This window comes from Fundulus heteroclitus, chromosome 13 (assembly GCF_011125445.2).
Source record: "Fundulus heteroclitus isolate FHET01 chromosome 13, MU-UCD_Fhet_4.1, whole genome shotgun sequence".
Classification (NCBI taxonomy): Eukaryota; Metazoa; Chordata; class Actinopteri; order Cyprinodontiformes; family Fundulidae; genus Fundulus; species Fundulus heteroclitus.
Window position 1 is genome coordinate 20,662,708 of NC_046373.1, and position 15,636 is coordinate 20,678,343.

The 15,636-nt window shown below is 42.7% G+C and overlaps 1 protein-coding gene across 1 annotated transcript in view; it reads left to right on the plus strand.

Annotated features, from left to right (window-relative positions):
- Nucleotides 1–15,636, plus strand: part of LOC118556514 (dolichyl-diphosphooligosaccharide--protein glycosyltransferase subunit STT3B-like) — a gene marked incomplete at its 3' end in the record, with an annotated part of 119,042 nt that overhangs the window by 43,485 nt on the left and 59,921 nt on the right. The window contains 1 exon segment of the mRNA XM_036145338.1: nt 14,776–14,884. Coding sequence (XP_036001231.1) covers nt 14,776–14,884 — 109 coding nt within the window.

Below are 15,636 nucleotides of genomic sequence, written 5' to 3' on the forward strand. Positions count from 1 at the left end.
AAATGAGTCAGAACAATGGAAAGGCTGATAAATTCCGATTCATGCAGATGACACATTTTTTCCTGTTCTGCTCTTTGTAGAGTAAGACTGGAAGCATAACGAGCTGATAGGAACTGGTTAATCTTATCAGTTGTGATTGAAATTAAAGTTGTATAGCAGACAGCCTGATTATTTTATGGGTTTCACATCTTTAATGTCAACACTACTGTGATAACTAGAAATGTGTCGGTCGGGATCGGAAATAATTTTTTTCCCTCTTTGCGAGCGAACGGAAGAACCGAGCTGTTCAGCCAGCTGAAGGGCGGTGTGCAGCAACATGTGTGGAAGAGGCTTATATATTATATATTACTGTGCTTCACACAGCGAGAGAAACCAAGTTGCTCAGTAACTTTTTCTAGCGGCTCATTTGAAAGTACTTTAAACTGCAGGAGCGGTGGGGCGATGCATATTTTAAAACCACATCTGGTAAGCTTGGATCCAGCTTACTTTACATTAATGGTTATGGTCTGTGTTATAGTTCAGTTGACTCATGATAAATTGGGTTTAGTCCAATAAGAGGGTGCTTTTTATTTTAAAAAAGGATTCATGGTGAAGCTTATTCAACTTTTTATTTCTTCTTCTGTTTTGGAGCTTCACAAAAAAATCCCATCAAATGTTTCCCCATGACATGTGCTAATAAGCACGTGTGTGTGTCATCGCCGTATCACTTCAAAGGCATTAAAAGTCAGCGCTGTTGTGACAGGTGCTGCCAAGCTGTTTGTGCATAGGTGTAAGCAAAAAAATAATAATTAGGCAGTCAATAGCAGTTTTTCTAACTGAAACAAATCCCAACTCGTGCCACAAGTGTCGTACTCATCCGTCACAGGAATATGAATAGATGACAGGATGTTGCTTCAGACAAATCCCTCACCCCCCCACCGCCTAGACCAAGAAAATACTATAGCTCGGTTTATTTCTGAAATGTATATTCTCCTCCCCGGCAGCCTTGTTTTTCATACACACCAAAGTGATAAATATGAGAATCCTATATCTGGACTTGTCAGGATGCTGCACCACTGGAGGGAATAAACAATGTTTATATATAAAGGTGGTGTTTTTTTTAATATATATATATATATATATATGTAGACTGTCCCACCCTGTTTCCAACAGATATGGAAATAGTTGATCTAAGTTCGTCTAGATGCAAAAAAGCCATAAAATGTTAATAAAAACAAAGCTACAGTCCCCAGTATCAACCGGCCATTTAACACTTGGACCTAATAAAGTGGCCGGGCAATGTAGGTGACGATTTTGCACCCAGAATGCCCTGGAAGCCACATGAAAAAAAGCAGAAATCAGTGCTGTGGAAAAACATGCCGTTCTGCTTTTATCAGATGTTTTCTAGGACTTTCCTGCTCGTTTTATGCTGCTCAGCTGATTTACTTTTCATAAAACTGTCTTTTCGGACCGAAGTCGCTCATTTGCATTTGTTTCTTCAAATGTGACTTAAACTGCGTAGAGTTGTTTGGAACAATATTAAATATTTCAACCCTCCATCTTATATTTGCTTTTACATTTTTACCCAAACACAGATGTAAAACTTGTCAGACTGAAGTTGCTCAAGAATCTGTTTATCAGGTGTCGTAGTGTTGCAATAAACGGCTCTTCTTTGTCCTCTTCACTGTAGAGCTTATCTGTTTTTCTCTCTGTTCCAGTGGGGGGGGGGGAAATCTCCCGCAGCGTCCTATCCTATTTAGTAATGAATTTCAGAGATGGTTTAATTTCAGAACAATGTTACAGCCGCACTTCTGCAGAATCCAATCATCCCACGAGGCTTCTGGACAAAAAGGTTTTAATTTTCCTTTAACCCACAACAAAAATGAATTATTTTATTCCTTTCTGAAATAATACATGAAACTGTGAAGCTCTGCCCCTTAACCGACCTTATAAATATATATATATATATATATATATATATATATATATATATATATATATATATATATATATATATATATATATATATATATATATATATATATATATATATATATATATATAGGCCCACCCTAACACAGATCCACAAACTGCACCATTTTGGAATTAGTCGTCTTTTATTAATATTAGCTCAGTTTTACTTATCTAGCAGATCCCGAGATGTTAAAAAATTACAGCCCATACACATGTTGATGGCAGTAAGGGTGGGCGATGTGGACTTTAAATTTCATCACAATATACTGGTACTATCATGGTAACGATTATAGCGATGATAAAAGACTATTACCACCTTCATGTAGACTTTTTAGGTAACTTTGTGGCTGTGACTTCAATTATAGCCCCAAAAAGTCTAATACAAATACTGTCCTTAAAAAAAGACATTTAATAATGTCGCATACATTAAAACAAAATTAAAAATGTTTTACCAGGACATAAGTTACATAAGGAAATGAGATTTTTGTCACTAAACTGCACACGGTAACGGGAATTAATCATATTTATTGGCATTTATTGACGCTCTGAAGAAACAAACAGTACAGACAATAGCTAATATAACAATCCTGACAATATTGGCAGTTTTTGGGATTTGCAGACATTGCTAATAGGAATATATCATTGTCAAGTTGAACCCAAAATCTGATAAACAAAGTTGTCACAATAACAATAGAACGATACAATAAACGCCCAGCCCTAAATGGCAGTATATCACACATCCCTAATTTTGAAGTCTTCATCCTTAATACCAAATTTAACAATGTTATCCTCTTTGTTCTAACTCCTATAAAGCTTTTAAGCTGGATTCAGGTGGAGTGTGTAGAGAACCTGAAGACTATCAGATGAAATGAAGGAAGCTATATATTTGAGTGTAATACTGAGAGGATGATCAAAGCTAGGTGTATAAAACCTGGGAAACTGTGATGCTATTACCACCATCTAAAACGTTTGCTGTTGTGGCTATTGGTTCAAAACACTGTCACTTGATTAAATTGCTGTCTCAATAAGTGTGCCTTATCCCTCTGTAAGTCCTGATGAAAATTCACCGTGCACGGTAAAGCAAAAAGAAATGGCTCAAATATTGTCGGCTTTTTCCTTCAGAGGTGCAGAAAACACAGCCTGATTTGAAGTTGAGAGGAGATCAAAATGCTGGATGAGCTGGGCTTGGGATGTAATTCACCCTGCAGATCCAGACAGCTCACTAAATAAGATATTTTCCAACCTAGGCGTCCTGAAGAGAGTAGCTGGATTGTTTTTAAATTAAAGTTTTTGTTGTATCTCCAAACAGCCAAATAAATGCTTCATCTCCCAGTGAAGACTCCTTGTATGTTGCAGTTCAGTTTATCAACTTTTAACAATAACCAATATTGTTGTTGAATATTAAGATGATACGATTGGCTGCATTTAATCCACATTTTCCACAGAATGATTTTCACATCATTCTCAATAAGCATCTCGCCCCCCTGGGATCTACATTCCGGTTTGTAGCCAAGCTTAAGGCATTAGAGATGGACCTATATGAAAATTTATCGTCAATATTCAGTCTCCAGTCTTTGTAAGTCTTTACCTAGCTGTCTTTTGCAGATTCTAGAACTGGTTTATGAGATAAAGTAATATACATATACATCTGAAATAATTACAAAATTCAGGGTAGTCACCTGATATTATGAAAAAATATTTTAAACAATATCTCAGAAACCCAAACTCGTATGCACTGGTACTCATTATACGCAGAGTAAAAAACCTCGAGCTATTTCTTGTAATTTTGACAGTGCATAAGTTCAGTAAAATCTAAAAAAAGCATGACCATGATACTCAGTGCTTGGTTGGGCCAATTTTTCACGAGTTACTCAATCCTCTCCCCTCAAGCCTGCACTTATCTCTTGCTGGTGCATCTTTCCTACCACACTTTTTCCGTCCACTAAACATTTTATGTTCAGAGTGCTGTTTCTAAGCATATCCAACTAGCTTCTTGAGCAATTACCTTTTGGACATCTATCTGGTCAGTAGTCTTCCTATGATTGCGTAGCCTACTGACCTAGACTAAGGCTACGTCCACAATCAAGTATGACCTCTGTCATACTTCTGTCTGAAGCGACCTGAATGCGCAGATAACAGGAGACGTCACACAGCAACGCACTGACTGTTTCTAGAAGTGTTCAATAAAGTTTTGTTGAAAGAAAAACTTGGGGTGGGGGGGCAACATAAAAAAGATTGGTGTCCCTCATTATTAGAAAGCTGTTGAAGGCAACAATCGTAAGACCACATCATAGCAAGGCAAAGTAAAGTAAGAAGAAAGCACAATGGTCTTTTTTGAAGCGCTAACTGCTACTACTGTGTGTGGATCCGTAGTTGGAGCCAGGAGAGTGACATAAAAGACGGATAAAATGCGACATGACCGTTCAGACTGCGGACACTTTGAAAAATATCCGATACGTATCCAAAGTTAGTACCAAATATGGAAGTGGCACAAATCGGACATGAAAAAGACTGATAAGGGTCGCATATAGGCAAAAAGATTGGATCTGGGTCTCATTTCCCTGCAGCGTGAATGTAGCCTTAGAGGCCATTTAGAGGCTCAGGGAACCTTTGCAGGTTTTGAGTGAATTAGCTCATTAGGATTGAGACACAATGAGTTTCTAATGATAATTTTCTTCATAGTATTCTAATGCCAGTTTTAAGCCATAATTATTAAAACTACAAGAAACGAATGGTTTAAATATTTCTGTATTATAAGAGTTTCTCTTTCTGGAATGGCGTGAAAGTATTGAACGTTTTCATGATATTTACTTTTTTTTTTTTTAGATGTACCTTTCTATTAGGAACAGGCGAAAGGTCACATTGTGTGATTGAGTGATTATTAAAACGGGTTTACTATGATACATAACAATATTGTTATGTAAATGATTGTTGAGCTGACATTTTCAACCATCTTTAGTGTTTTACCTTAGTGATTTGCGCTGCCGGTTACACTAAAATGGCTTTGGTGTGAGCACAAAATAAATTTTAGATCTGGACTTTTCAAGACTTGCCAAAAAGACTGCCACCATTTTCGGATACAGCATGTTCCACGGCTGAGACAGAGGCCTGTTCAGCCCTGGTTAAAACCATGCGTCCTGGCTCATCGGGATGTGAGTGGACGAGCCTAGCAACAGCAGTTCCACTTGACTTTAAAATCCATCCTAAGTGATTGGATCTCAGTTAACCACTTTAAATGCTAATAAACATGCAGTCAAGTTCAAGAGTGGCCTTTTCAGCTGAGCAATAAACAGAGCCACTGGTCTGCTGGTGTTTCTGTGACTTCAGATACATCAGATTACTTACACTACATTATTATTCAGACATAATCCTGACTTGGATTAATCAGTTTCATTTTTGTAGTTTTTTTTTTTTGCCTACAAGTTCTTTATAAGAAATAAAGAATAATGTTGAACTCTACAAAACCCACCCTTAACCCACAGGGATTTTAACCCATGAAACTGTATAGCTGAGGACGAGTAAGTTGCCCACTTATATCAGTTACGGGCTCTTCTGCCCCCATAAATGTGACTGGGATAGTTCTTAAAAATGGGTTTCAGTTTACTCAAATAGGCCAGACCATGAAGGTCTGATGGAAATTACTCAGTCAGGATATACTGTTAGTATCAGGTGTAAATAGGGTCTGAGGGGAAAGTGTTCATAAAGCATATTGAGTGCAGTCACACTGGATGGGAGCAATTGATGCAAAAGTATCAATATATTTGTTACAAATAACGAAGTGATGAATAGTATTTAGAAATCCGTCGCAGTCTTTTCTGGCAGCAGATTGAACAGCTGTGAATTTTTTTTTTTTTTCCAAGATGGCGCTGCGCAGGCAGCAGCCAGTCACATCGGCGGTATCCCTTCTTTTCCTACTTTCTCCTTTTTATTGTGTTTTCTGGATTGCATGTATATTTTTGAATACCGCATCGGGTATTCTGAGCCTGGATGCCCTGAAGAAACCAACTTTTGGGACTCTATTGATTATATTTTTGTTACTTTCGGCACATTTCGATGCCGCGAGTGGAGATCCCTTTGTCCGCAACTCCGAGCGTCCCTTGATCTACACGAGGAACCAGCTTCTCGGACTACGTGACTCCTCGCGCTGCGGCCCCGTTCATCACCACGCTGAGAAACTATACATCCCCGCAGAAATACGGAGGAGGCGGAGAGGATGTCGGGGCGGGAGGACGAAGCGGAGGAAAGGTTATTTACCATCGGTTGTCACGGGAAACGTTAGATCTTTACGGAACAAGATGGAGGAACTCACAGCACTAACCCGTTTCCAAAGTAAGTACAGAGACGCTAGCATTATGTGCTTCACGGAGACGTGGTTAGATGGATCTGTCCCGGACTCAGTGATCTCCACGGACGGCTTTAAACTTATCCGCGCGGACAGAACTTTTGCGGGGAGCGGAAAAAAGAGAGGGGGAGGGCTGGCGGTGTTTGTGAATGAGAGGTGGTGTAACGCGGCGCATGTCCACGTGAAGCAGCAGATATGCTGCTCGGATGTTGAACTTCTCGCAGTGAGCTTAAGACCTTATTACTTGCCGAGAGAGTTCGGCCATGTGATCATGCTCTGTGTTTACATCCCTCCCTCCGCGGACGCCGCCACCGCGTGTGAGCGGATCCACGCCGCTGTAAACAATCTGCAAACACAGCACCCCCGCGCTCTCCTGCTGATCACAGGGGATTTCAACCATGCCTCCCTCCGCTCCACCCTCCCCACGCTCACCCAGTACGTCACGTGTAAAACAAGGGACAATAAAACGCTGGACCTTTTTTATGCTAACGTTAAGGACGCTTACACCTCCGCCCCCCTCCCCCCTCTGGGACGCTCAGACCACAACCTCGTCTATCTGCTTCCCCATTACATTCCACTGGTGAGGAGACAAAAGGCACAGAAGAAGTCAGTGAAAGTTTGGTCTGACGAAGCCAGTGAGAAGCTGAAGGACTGTTTCAGAACCACAGACTGGAGCATGTTTCAAAGCTCTCATGGAGAGGACATCAACAGCCTGACTGAATGCATCACTGACTACATGAACTTCTGTGTGGAGAGCATTGTGCCTACACGACGGCTACGATGCTTTCCAAACAACCCCCGCTGGGTGACCCCTGAGCTGAAAGTCCTCCTGAACCAGAAGAAGAGGGCTTTCTACTCAGGGGACAGAGAGGAGCAGCGTAGAGTCCAGCGGGAGCTCCAGTGGAAGATCAGGGCAGCAAAGAAGGACTATGGGAAGAAGATGGAGGAGCAGCTGGCACAGAACAACGTCAGGGATGTGTGGAGAGGTCTGAAGAACATCTCCGGCTTCGGGCAGAGGACCAGCAGGGCTGCAGATGGAGACACCAAGACTGCAGATGAGTTGAACTCATTCTTCACTCGGTTCGACTCCCCCCACACTGGCCCCCTCCTTGCCCTCAACTCTCCACATGTCTCCAACCACCAGCGCTCCAGAGACCTACCATCCCCCCCACCGCCACTCCGATCAACGACTGACCCATCCACACCTTCAGCCCTACCTTCCTCCCCCCTCACAGTCACACCAATGCAGGTGAGGGGACAGCTGACGAGGCTGAAACAAAGGAAAGCCTCAGGACCGGACGGCATCCCCCCCAGGCTGCTGAGGACCTGTGCAGATGAGCTCTGTGAGGTCCTCAGCTACATCTACAACCTGAGCCTCAGCCTGGGGGTGGTGCCCACCCTGTGGAAGACCTCCTGTGTGGTACCGGTTCCCAAAACACCGCACGCCAGGGAACCGGCCGACTTCAGACCAGTCTCCCTGACCTCCCACCTGATGAAGACCATGGAGCGCCTCATCCTAGCTCACCTGCGCACTGTGGTGAGCCCCACCCTGGACCCGCTGCAGTTTGCCTACCAGCCCAACATCGGAGTAGAGGATGCCATCACCTACCTGCTGCAGCGGGCGCTAACCCACCTGGAGACCACCGGGAGCGCTGTGAGAGTCATGTTCTTCGACTTCTCCAGCGCTTTCAACACCATCAGACCGGTGCTACTGAGGGGGAAGCTGGAGGACGCTAGGGTGGACAAACATCTGGCTGACTGGACCATGGACTACCTCACTGACCGCCCTCAGTACGTGCGGCTGCACGGCTGTCAGTCAGAGGTGGCACTCTGCAGCACCGGGGCCCCCCAGGGCACCGTCCTGTCTCCGTTTCTCTTCACCCTCTACACCTCGGACTTCACCTACAACACGGACAGCTGCCACCTTCAGAAGTTCTCTGACGACTCGGCCATTGTGGGCTGTGTGTCTGAGGGAAACGAGCTGGAGTACCGGTCGGTCATCATGGACTTTGTGGACTGGTGTGAGAAGAACCATCTGTGCTTAAACACCAGTAAGACCAAGGAGATGGTGATCGACTTCAGGAGAAGACCCCCACCACACTCACCTGTGAACATCCAGGGGGAGGACATAGAAACTGTGGAGAGTTTCAAATACCTGGGTGTTCACGTCAACAATAAGCTGGACTGGACTCATAACACCGACGCCCTGTATAAGAAGGGCCAGAGCCGCCTCCACCTCCTGAGGAGGCTGAGGTCCTTTGGAGTGAGCCGGCCTCTGCTAAAAACTTTTTATGACTCTGTGGTGGCCTCAGCCCTCCTCTATGCTGTCGTCTGCTGGGCTCCTGGCAGCGCAGAGCGGGACAGAAAGAGACTGAACAAGCTGGTGAGGAAGGCCACTTCTGTCCTGGGCTGCACTCTGGACTCTGTGGAGGAAGTAGCTGAGAGGAGGGTGTTGTCCAAGCTCACATCCATCATGGACAACACCTTCCACCCCCTGCACCAGACTGTAGAGGAGCTGAGCAGCTCCTTTAGTGCCAGACTTAGACATCCTGTCTGTAAAAAGGAGCGCTACCGCAGGTCATTTATTCCTGCTGCTATAAGATTTTACAATGCTGCACTATAACTGTGACCATAACTGTAATAATTAATGTGCAATAACCAATGTGCAATAATCTATTTAATACACTGTCCTACAACCCGTGCAATAATCCTGATGTAGTGACTTCTGCTGCTATCATCACCTGAACATAAGTCAGCCCACATGTATATATGTATGTATGTATGTATGTATGTATGTATGTATGTATGTACAAATGTATACAATGTATATGCACGTACATACGCGTAGGTGCGTATGTAAGTAGGCGCATAGATATATGTATATATTTAAGTATATAGATATGTTTATATATATATATATATATATATATAGACCACGAAGAATGTAAATGAGACATCATATGCCCATTCCTATTTCCTTTTTTTTGTATTTTTTTTTTGGTATTCTTTCTGATCCATTGTATATATGAAGATTCACTGTATATAATTGAATGCACCTTCCCTACTCTGCACCTTCTTGTATGAGCCGATGTGACGAGTGAATTTCTCCATTGTGAGATCAATAAAGACTATCTTATCTTATCTTATCTTAATACATGTCACTACAGTCAAAGCCCCACAAACACAAATACTCATTCTATATATATTGTTTTAGAGATCTATTTCTATCTCTTACAGTACCAATGGCTCCAAAAACATCAAGCCTAACAATAGTTTAAGGGTTTGATGTAAATGAACCTAGAGGTGCTCCAAGATGCATGTGCTGTTTTTGCAATAAAAGCCAGTTATTAATGTAGAAGTTGAAGCAAAACCAGACATTCTGTGGAAGATGAAGAGTTAAAATTGTTACTTTTTTATCTCAGTTAATAGTCCAGTAATTGATCTAATGTATACAACTGCTAATACACACACAAATAAATTCAGATATATTATTTGATATAGCGATTACTATATTATCTAGTTTGTCTTTAGTGAATTATTTTGAAGATATGGAAGTGCCGCTCGTTCAGTTTCTTGTTGGTGTGGTGTGATTAGTTTACATTGACTCCAGCTGGTTGCCGGCATCTATTAAAAGTATCTTATTTTAGCTCATGGCCAACCGCACGCGCGCTGTTGTTCTATGCCACGCTGCGGAGGCTGTGTAAATAGTAATTTATTATAATTAGAGATGTTCCAATCCATTTTTTTTCTGATCCATACTGATACCTCAGCTGAGCATATCGGCAGATACCGAGCTGATACTGCTATCGAATGAATGAACCGCATACCTTGCCATGTTTGTGGGGTTGAATTTACCAACTCTATCACCACGCTTCGCAGTTTTTCACATTGCAGATAATGCTATTATTATTATTATTATTATTGTGGCATAATGGCACGTGGCACAGAGGTTAGGGAGTTCGTCTTGCAATTGGTGGGTTGCCGGTTCGATCCCCCGCACTGACTGTCTCTGTCGTTGTGTCCTTGGGCAAGACACTTCACCTGCATTGCCTGCTGGCGGTGGTCAGAGGGCCTGGTGGCGCCGGTGCATGGCAGCCTCGCCTCTGTCAGCCTGCCCCAGGGCAGCTGTGGCTACTAACATAGCTCACCACCGTCTGGGTGTGATTGTGTGTGTGAATGGGTGAATGACTGAATGTAGTGTAAAGCGCTTTGGAGGTCTTTAAGACTAGTTAAAGCGCTATACAAGTACAAGCCATTTACCTTATTATTATTATTATTATTATTATTATTTTTATTATTATCTCACGTTGCAGTCAGACTTGTTGGCGTATCAAGTTTGAAATGTTTCCAAATGGCAGACTTGTTTTGGTCTGGCGCTTGCTCTGTGTTTGCTCATCACTAGCTGCTCTGCGTGATGACGTAACCGGCGTTGCAAACATAGAATTGAAGTTACTAGATCGCTGTAACTGTATTGTTGTGCATATTGATTAAAAAATAAATAACCGGATCGGAATGCTGGATCAGCGTCATTCATCCGATATGAATATCAGAGGAGATATCCAATCTGGGTATCGGATCGGTGCATCTCTGATTATAATCAGCCCTATTTACGGCGGTGTTTGCACCAGAGCGGAGCCGAGACGAACGCTGTTTAAATCGGGGTTTTGGGAACATATTAGTCAGAGGTGTAATGAAGTCAGAGTTCAAAAGGATAAAACAGAGCAACTTTGTAGTTGTCTATTCAACCTTACTGTTATCAGTTCAAAAAGTTTTGCTCTTTTGCACCCGGAATGAACTACAGATGTGACCTGATCTGTAGATGGGACCTTATGTAAAACATTTCCTTTTTAAAGAGCCTCTGAAATGTAATGGTAAACATCTGAAAGTGGCCAAGTCTCCTTCGCTGAGTAACAGCGTCCACATTGAAGCGTTGCTGGAAGGATCCAATAGTGCTAACTTAGTGCCTTCACTGATTTTTGGTTTCCTTACCATCCATTCTCTGATCAGAGGTGATCAAACTGATAGACTGTTTCTGGTCATCGGTGTACTGCTGCTGTGCTCAATAGTGAGTCAATCCTACTAGTTAAATCTGTTACCATGAAAAAAATCTAATAGCCTATAAAGCATTGTGGCAGTATTGATATTGCACATGTTGATGGGTGTCTAAAACGGAGGCAAAGCCAAGCCACTCCTGATTTCTGCTCTTTGCTAAGATATAAGGACTTTATATAAGCTTCATTTTCCAGCTTTATCCGTACTGATATCCACCCAGGAGTCTGTGGCCTTGTAGTATTAAGGGTGTGTGTTGCTTATCTTTGCTCGCACTTAGAGAGGCTGCTAGTCATAAAAGGCTTTGTGGCCTGAAACCACATAGGCAGCTATGCATTAAATTGCTAATGTGCCTGGCAGAGCTTCGCTATCCGTCCCATCGACGTGACAAGGGCATGGATGAAACAATCTGTTCAGCTGTCCATGAGATCGATGGAAAATGGGTTTTGCGGATTTTGCTTGGCAACGTGCAGAGTTGTCTCTTTAGGGACCTTTTCTTTGAATTGGCTTTGTTTATGCCTCGCTGATTTGACAATTGCTGAACAATGAGGCTGAAGTGCCTGACCAGTTCCATCTACTTCCAGAGCGTCTCTGTGGAAGAGCTCGCACACCTGGCTGACTCAGTTTTACCCGTTCTTACATTCTTGGGTGGTTGTTGTTGTTGTTCTTTGCCAGGTGCTAGATTCAAGGAACAATTCCTGTATATAGTGGTCACTTGTAAGATCACGTGCATGGACATCAAGCGCGTTGATGGAGAAAGCTAAATTGTATTAGATTTTAATAATCCCAAAAAGTCTGTTTTCTTCGAGTAACTCGCGGTGCAGCTGAGGGGTACGCACAGTTTAAACGCCTTTTAATATCACTTTAGGAGCATCTAGTTGTTTGACAAAAAGAATAAAATGAAGATTTATTTTCTTAATCCAGATTAAGTCTTGCTGTTGGCTGCTTTATATTCTTATGCAAAGTAAACTTGCAGCAGCTTTGTAGCATAATGAGACGGGCACACGTAATTAACAGTGGACAGGGAAGGAAGAACGTTAAAGATTAGTGTTGGGCTGTCAAAGAGTATTTCCAACTACAAAGTCCTCTGAAATCATGTGAGCGTGGATAGGTGTGAGGCAACTCTGGAGGAGCTCCATAAAGCCACAGCTCAGGTGGAGCCGAAGCCTTGTCTGCAGTTTACCTGAAACTTTGTACGGGAGCACAGCCAACAGTGTGTAAGAAGTTCCTCTGATCAGATGAAACCTAATGCAACCTTTTTTTTTGTCTGGCTACATAGAAGGTTGTGTATAACAAAGCCAGCACTTCACCTTGAAAATCCCCACCATGTAACATGGTGATGGCGTCACGCCATGGTGGACGGTGTCCTTCAGCAGAAATGGTGCAGAGAGCGTTGATGAAGCTAATTTCAAATCAAAGAAATCTCATCCTTGGTAAATGTAACTCTTGAACTGCTGTTGAACTGCTGAACTATAACCCATACACTGCACAACATTCACATAGTTGCACATTTTGCATCATTGCATCTCCATCCAGCATTACAAATGCTGCCGAACTCTTAGTTTCTAAATGCATTCTTGCACAAATGCCCTTTGCACAAATTAAAATTCTGTACATACCAATGTATTTTTTTTAAAAATACCCACCTGTACACTGTTACTTTCTCCTGTATCGTTTACACTTAAACTGTTTACTTTTGAATCACTGCTGCACCTTACACTGTAATTTAAATTTACTGTAATTTACAAGCTGTATTCTTGCACAAATGCCCTTTGCACAATCAATTCTGCACATACAAATGGTTTTAAAAATACTCACCTGTACACTGTGACTTCTCCTGCATTGTCTACATTTCAATTGTTTACTTTTGAATCACTGCTGCACCTTATACTGTACTGTAATTTAATTTTACTGCAATTTACAAGCTGTATGCAACGAAATTTTGTTCTGTACGCACTCTGTGCATACAAAACGACAAATAAAATAGTCTAAGTCTCTTCACGTAGCTTTTTTTTTGTTAGCATACAAAAAGCTGTGACCTGTTCTAATGAGCCTGCCTGTGTCATCACGTCAGAGGCATTAAAAGTCGGCACCATTTTGAATGTCCAGCCAACATGCACGGCGGTGGTAGCATCATGCTGTTGGGGGTGTTTGTCTTCAGACCCCATCGGCAGGGGAGGGGTTCGGATCGAAGCATACAGGTCCAGAGCTAAAAGCAAACTCTCCATCAGATCCTGTGCTGTTTTTGCAAAGACAAATGGGCCAAAGTTTTGCCCTCAAGAAGCGCCAAGATCCGAGCAAAGTGCTGACTCATGCAGGGGAGGCTGAATAAACATGAACCACCATTTTCCTCCCGCTTCACAATTACGCCGTCCCGCGTGTTGCTCTGACACACGATCCCAACACAGTGCATTCCGGCGTGTGGTTGTAGCGCGGCAGAACGCGCCGTCTTCAGTTTGACTGCAGATAATCATATAAACTAAGCTTCCTAAGACCAAATAATCTCAGGACTTTGCAGAGATCAGCAGCACCTTGATCTACCCGGCGCAACATTACCTCACGGGATGATTAAATAAGGCTGCCTTGCTTGATGAAATATGAATCAAAGAAATTCTCTGGTTTGAGAACAGCTTTTTATCCACAGACAAGGTTATGGCGCTCGTTGTGTTGTACACCTCCCAGGTAATTGGCCTTTAGCTGACTTCTCTGCCTTCCACGTGGAGCGTTCTCCCTGCGTTTTCGCTTTGAGCCTGCGCTTGAACCACAATGCTTCCCAGATTAATTAGCTGCGTGGCGGAGGGAGCTGCCTCTGAGGGTTCATTCTGGAGTTTCCTCCGCGCTCTCCTGCAGCAGTTTTCTGAAGACTGTCAACTCTGTTTTTTTTTTTTTTTTTTTTACTCCCGGCTGTTTGACAGCGCTCCAACCCCTCTCGGCTCGTCTCAGCTGCACTCTGAATCGGTTCCTCTTTTAAGCGGGATTCCTGGTGTTTATTCCTGGGCGCTGATTGAATCATTAAATGAGGGGGAAACCCGCGACCCGTTTGTTTAACCTCGGCAACACGCCGCTGGTTGGGATTTAAGTGATCTGTGCCGTTTTTTTTTGAAGATGTCGCAGAACGAGGTAAGTTGTTTGATCTTATTTCTACAAACTAAAGTCTGACCTGAAGAGTTGTTGGCATCGGCACAAGGGCTCGCATTGTGAATGGATAACTTTCTCATCTCGGTTCAAACAAGTCAAAGCAGCTCAAAATTCCTTAGATCCTTCTTAAAATCTGCGAAAAACCATCTGTTCTGTGTGTTCCTTCATTTAAAAAAAAAAAAAAAAACTTTAATCCCTGCCTAAGACGAATTGATCAAAACGCAGTATGTCAACATCATCTTGCATTTCTAATAAACCATCTCTGTCTTGTTTTGTGTGTGTGTGTGCTTTAGGTTTAACTACAGATCAACACACCATCTCACCACCAATGGCTTCTACGAGTTCCTCAACTGGTTTGACGAAAGGGCCTGGTACCCCCTGGGCAGGATTGTTGGTGGAACAGTGAGTGTCTATTTGAACCTAATCAATCATGCTGTAAAACTTGGCTTTTCTTCTTCTGTTTATTGCTTCCAGAGGTGCATTTAACAATGGCCCGTAAAGTTGTTTTGCCCTGAATGTGTCAGGCTGGGTGTGTGTGTTTTATGTGAGAACATATGAGGCAGGAAGGAGGTCTTGGAGGTCTTTTTTTTTTCTTTTTCTTGCCCACATGTAAGGGTATCATAAAGTTTGATCTGCCCTAAATAAAATCAGTGTGATATTTCTATCAATGTCAGATTTTAGACAGGGTTCCTATGGAGTTGGCTGCTTGATTTCAGTTCCAGGCCACCATTCACTATGGAAACATGAGCATGGAAAAATATATGGATTTTCAGACTTTATTGCTCTGTTCAGATATAGTGAGCTTCCTTTATGCCCTTCCTTCCTTTGTCCTTCCTTGCTGGTGTCCTGCCTTCTTTCTCTTCCCATGCATCTTTCCTTCCTCCACTGCTCTTCCTTGCATCCTCCTCTAAATTCCTCCTTTGATTCCTTCTTTCCTTGCTCCCTTTATTGCCCTCTCTTCCTTTTTTAATTTCTTCCATCCTCCTTTCCTTTCTTTCCTCCCTATTTTTCTTTCCTTTATTTCCCTCCTTCCTTCCTTCATCCCTTCCTTCCTTGGATGCATACTTCCTTCCTTGTGTCCTTCATTTTTTTTAATGCTTTCCTCATGTCCTTCTGCTCTTCCTTCCATCACTGGGTCCTTCATGTCTTCTGTC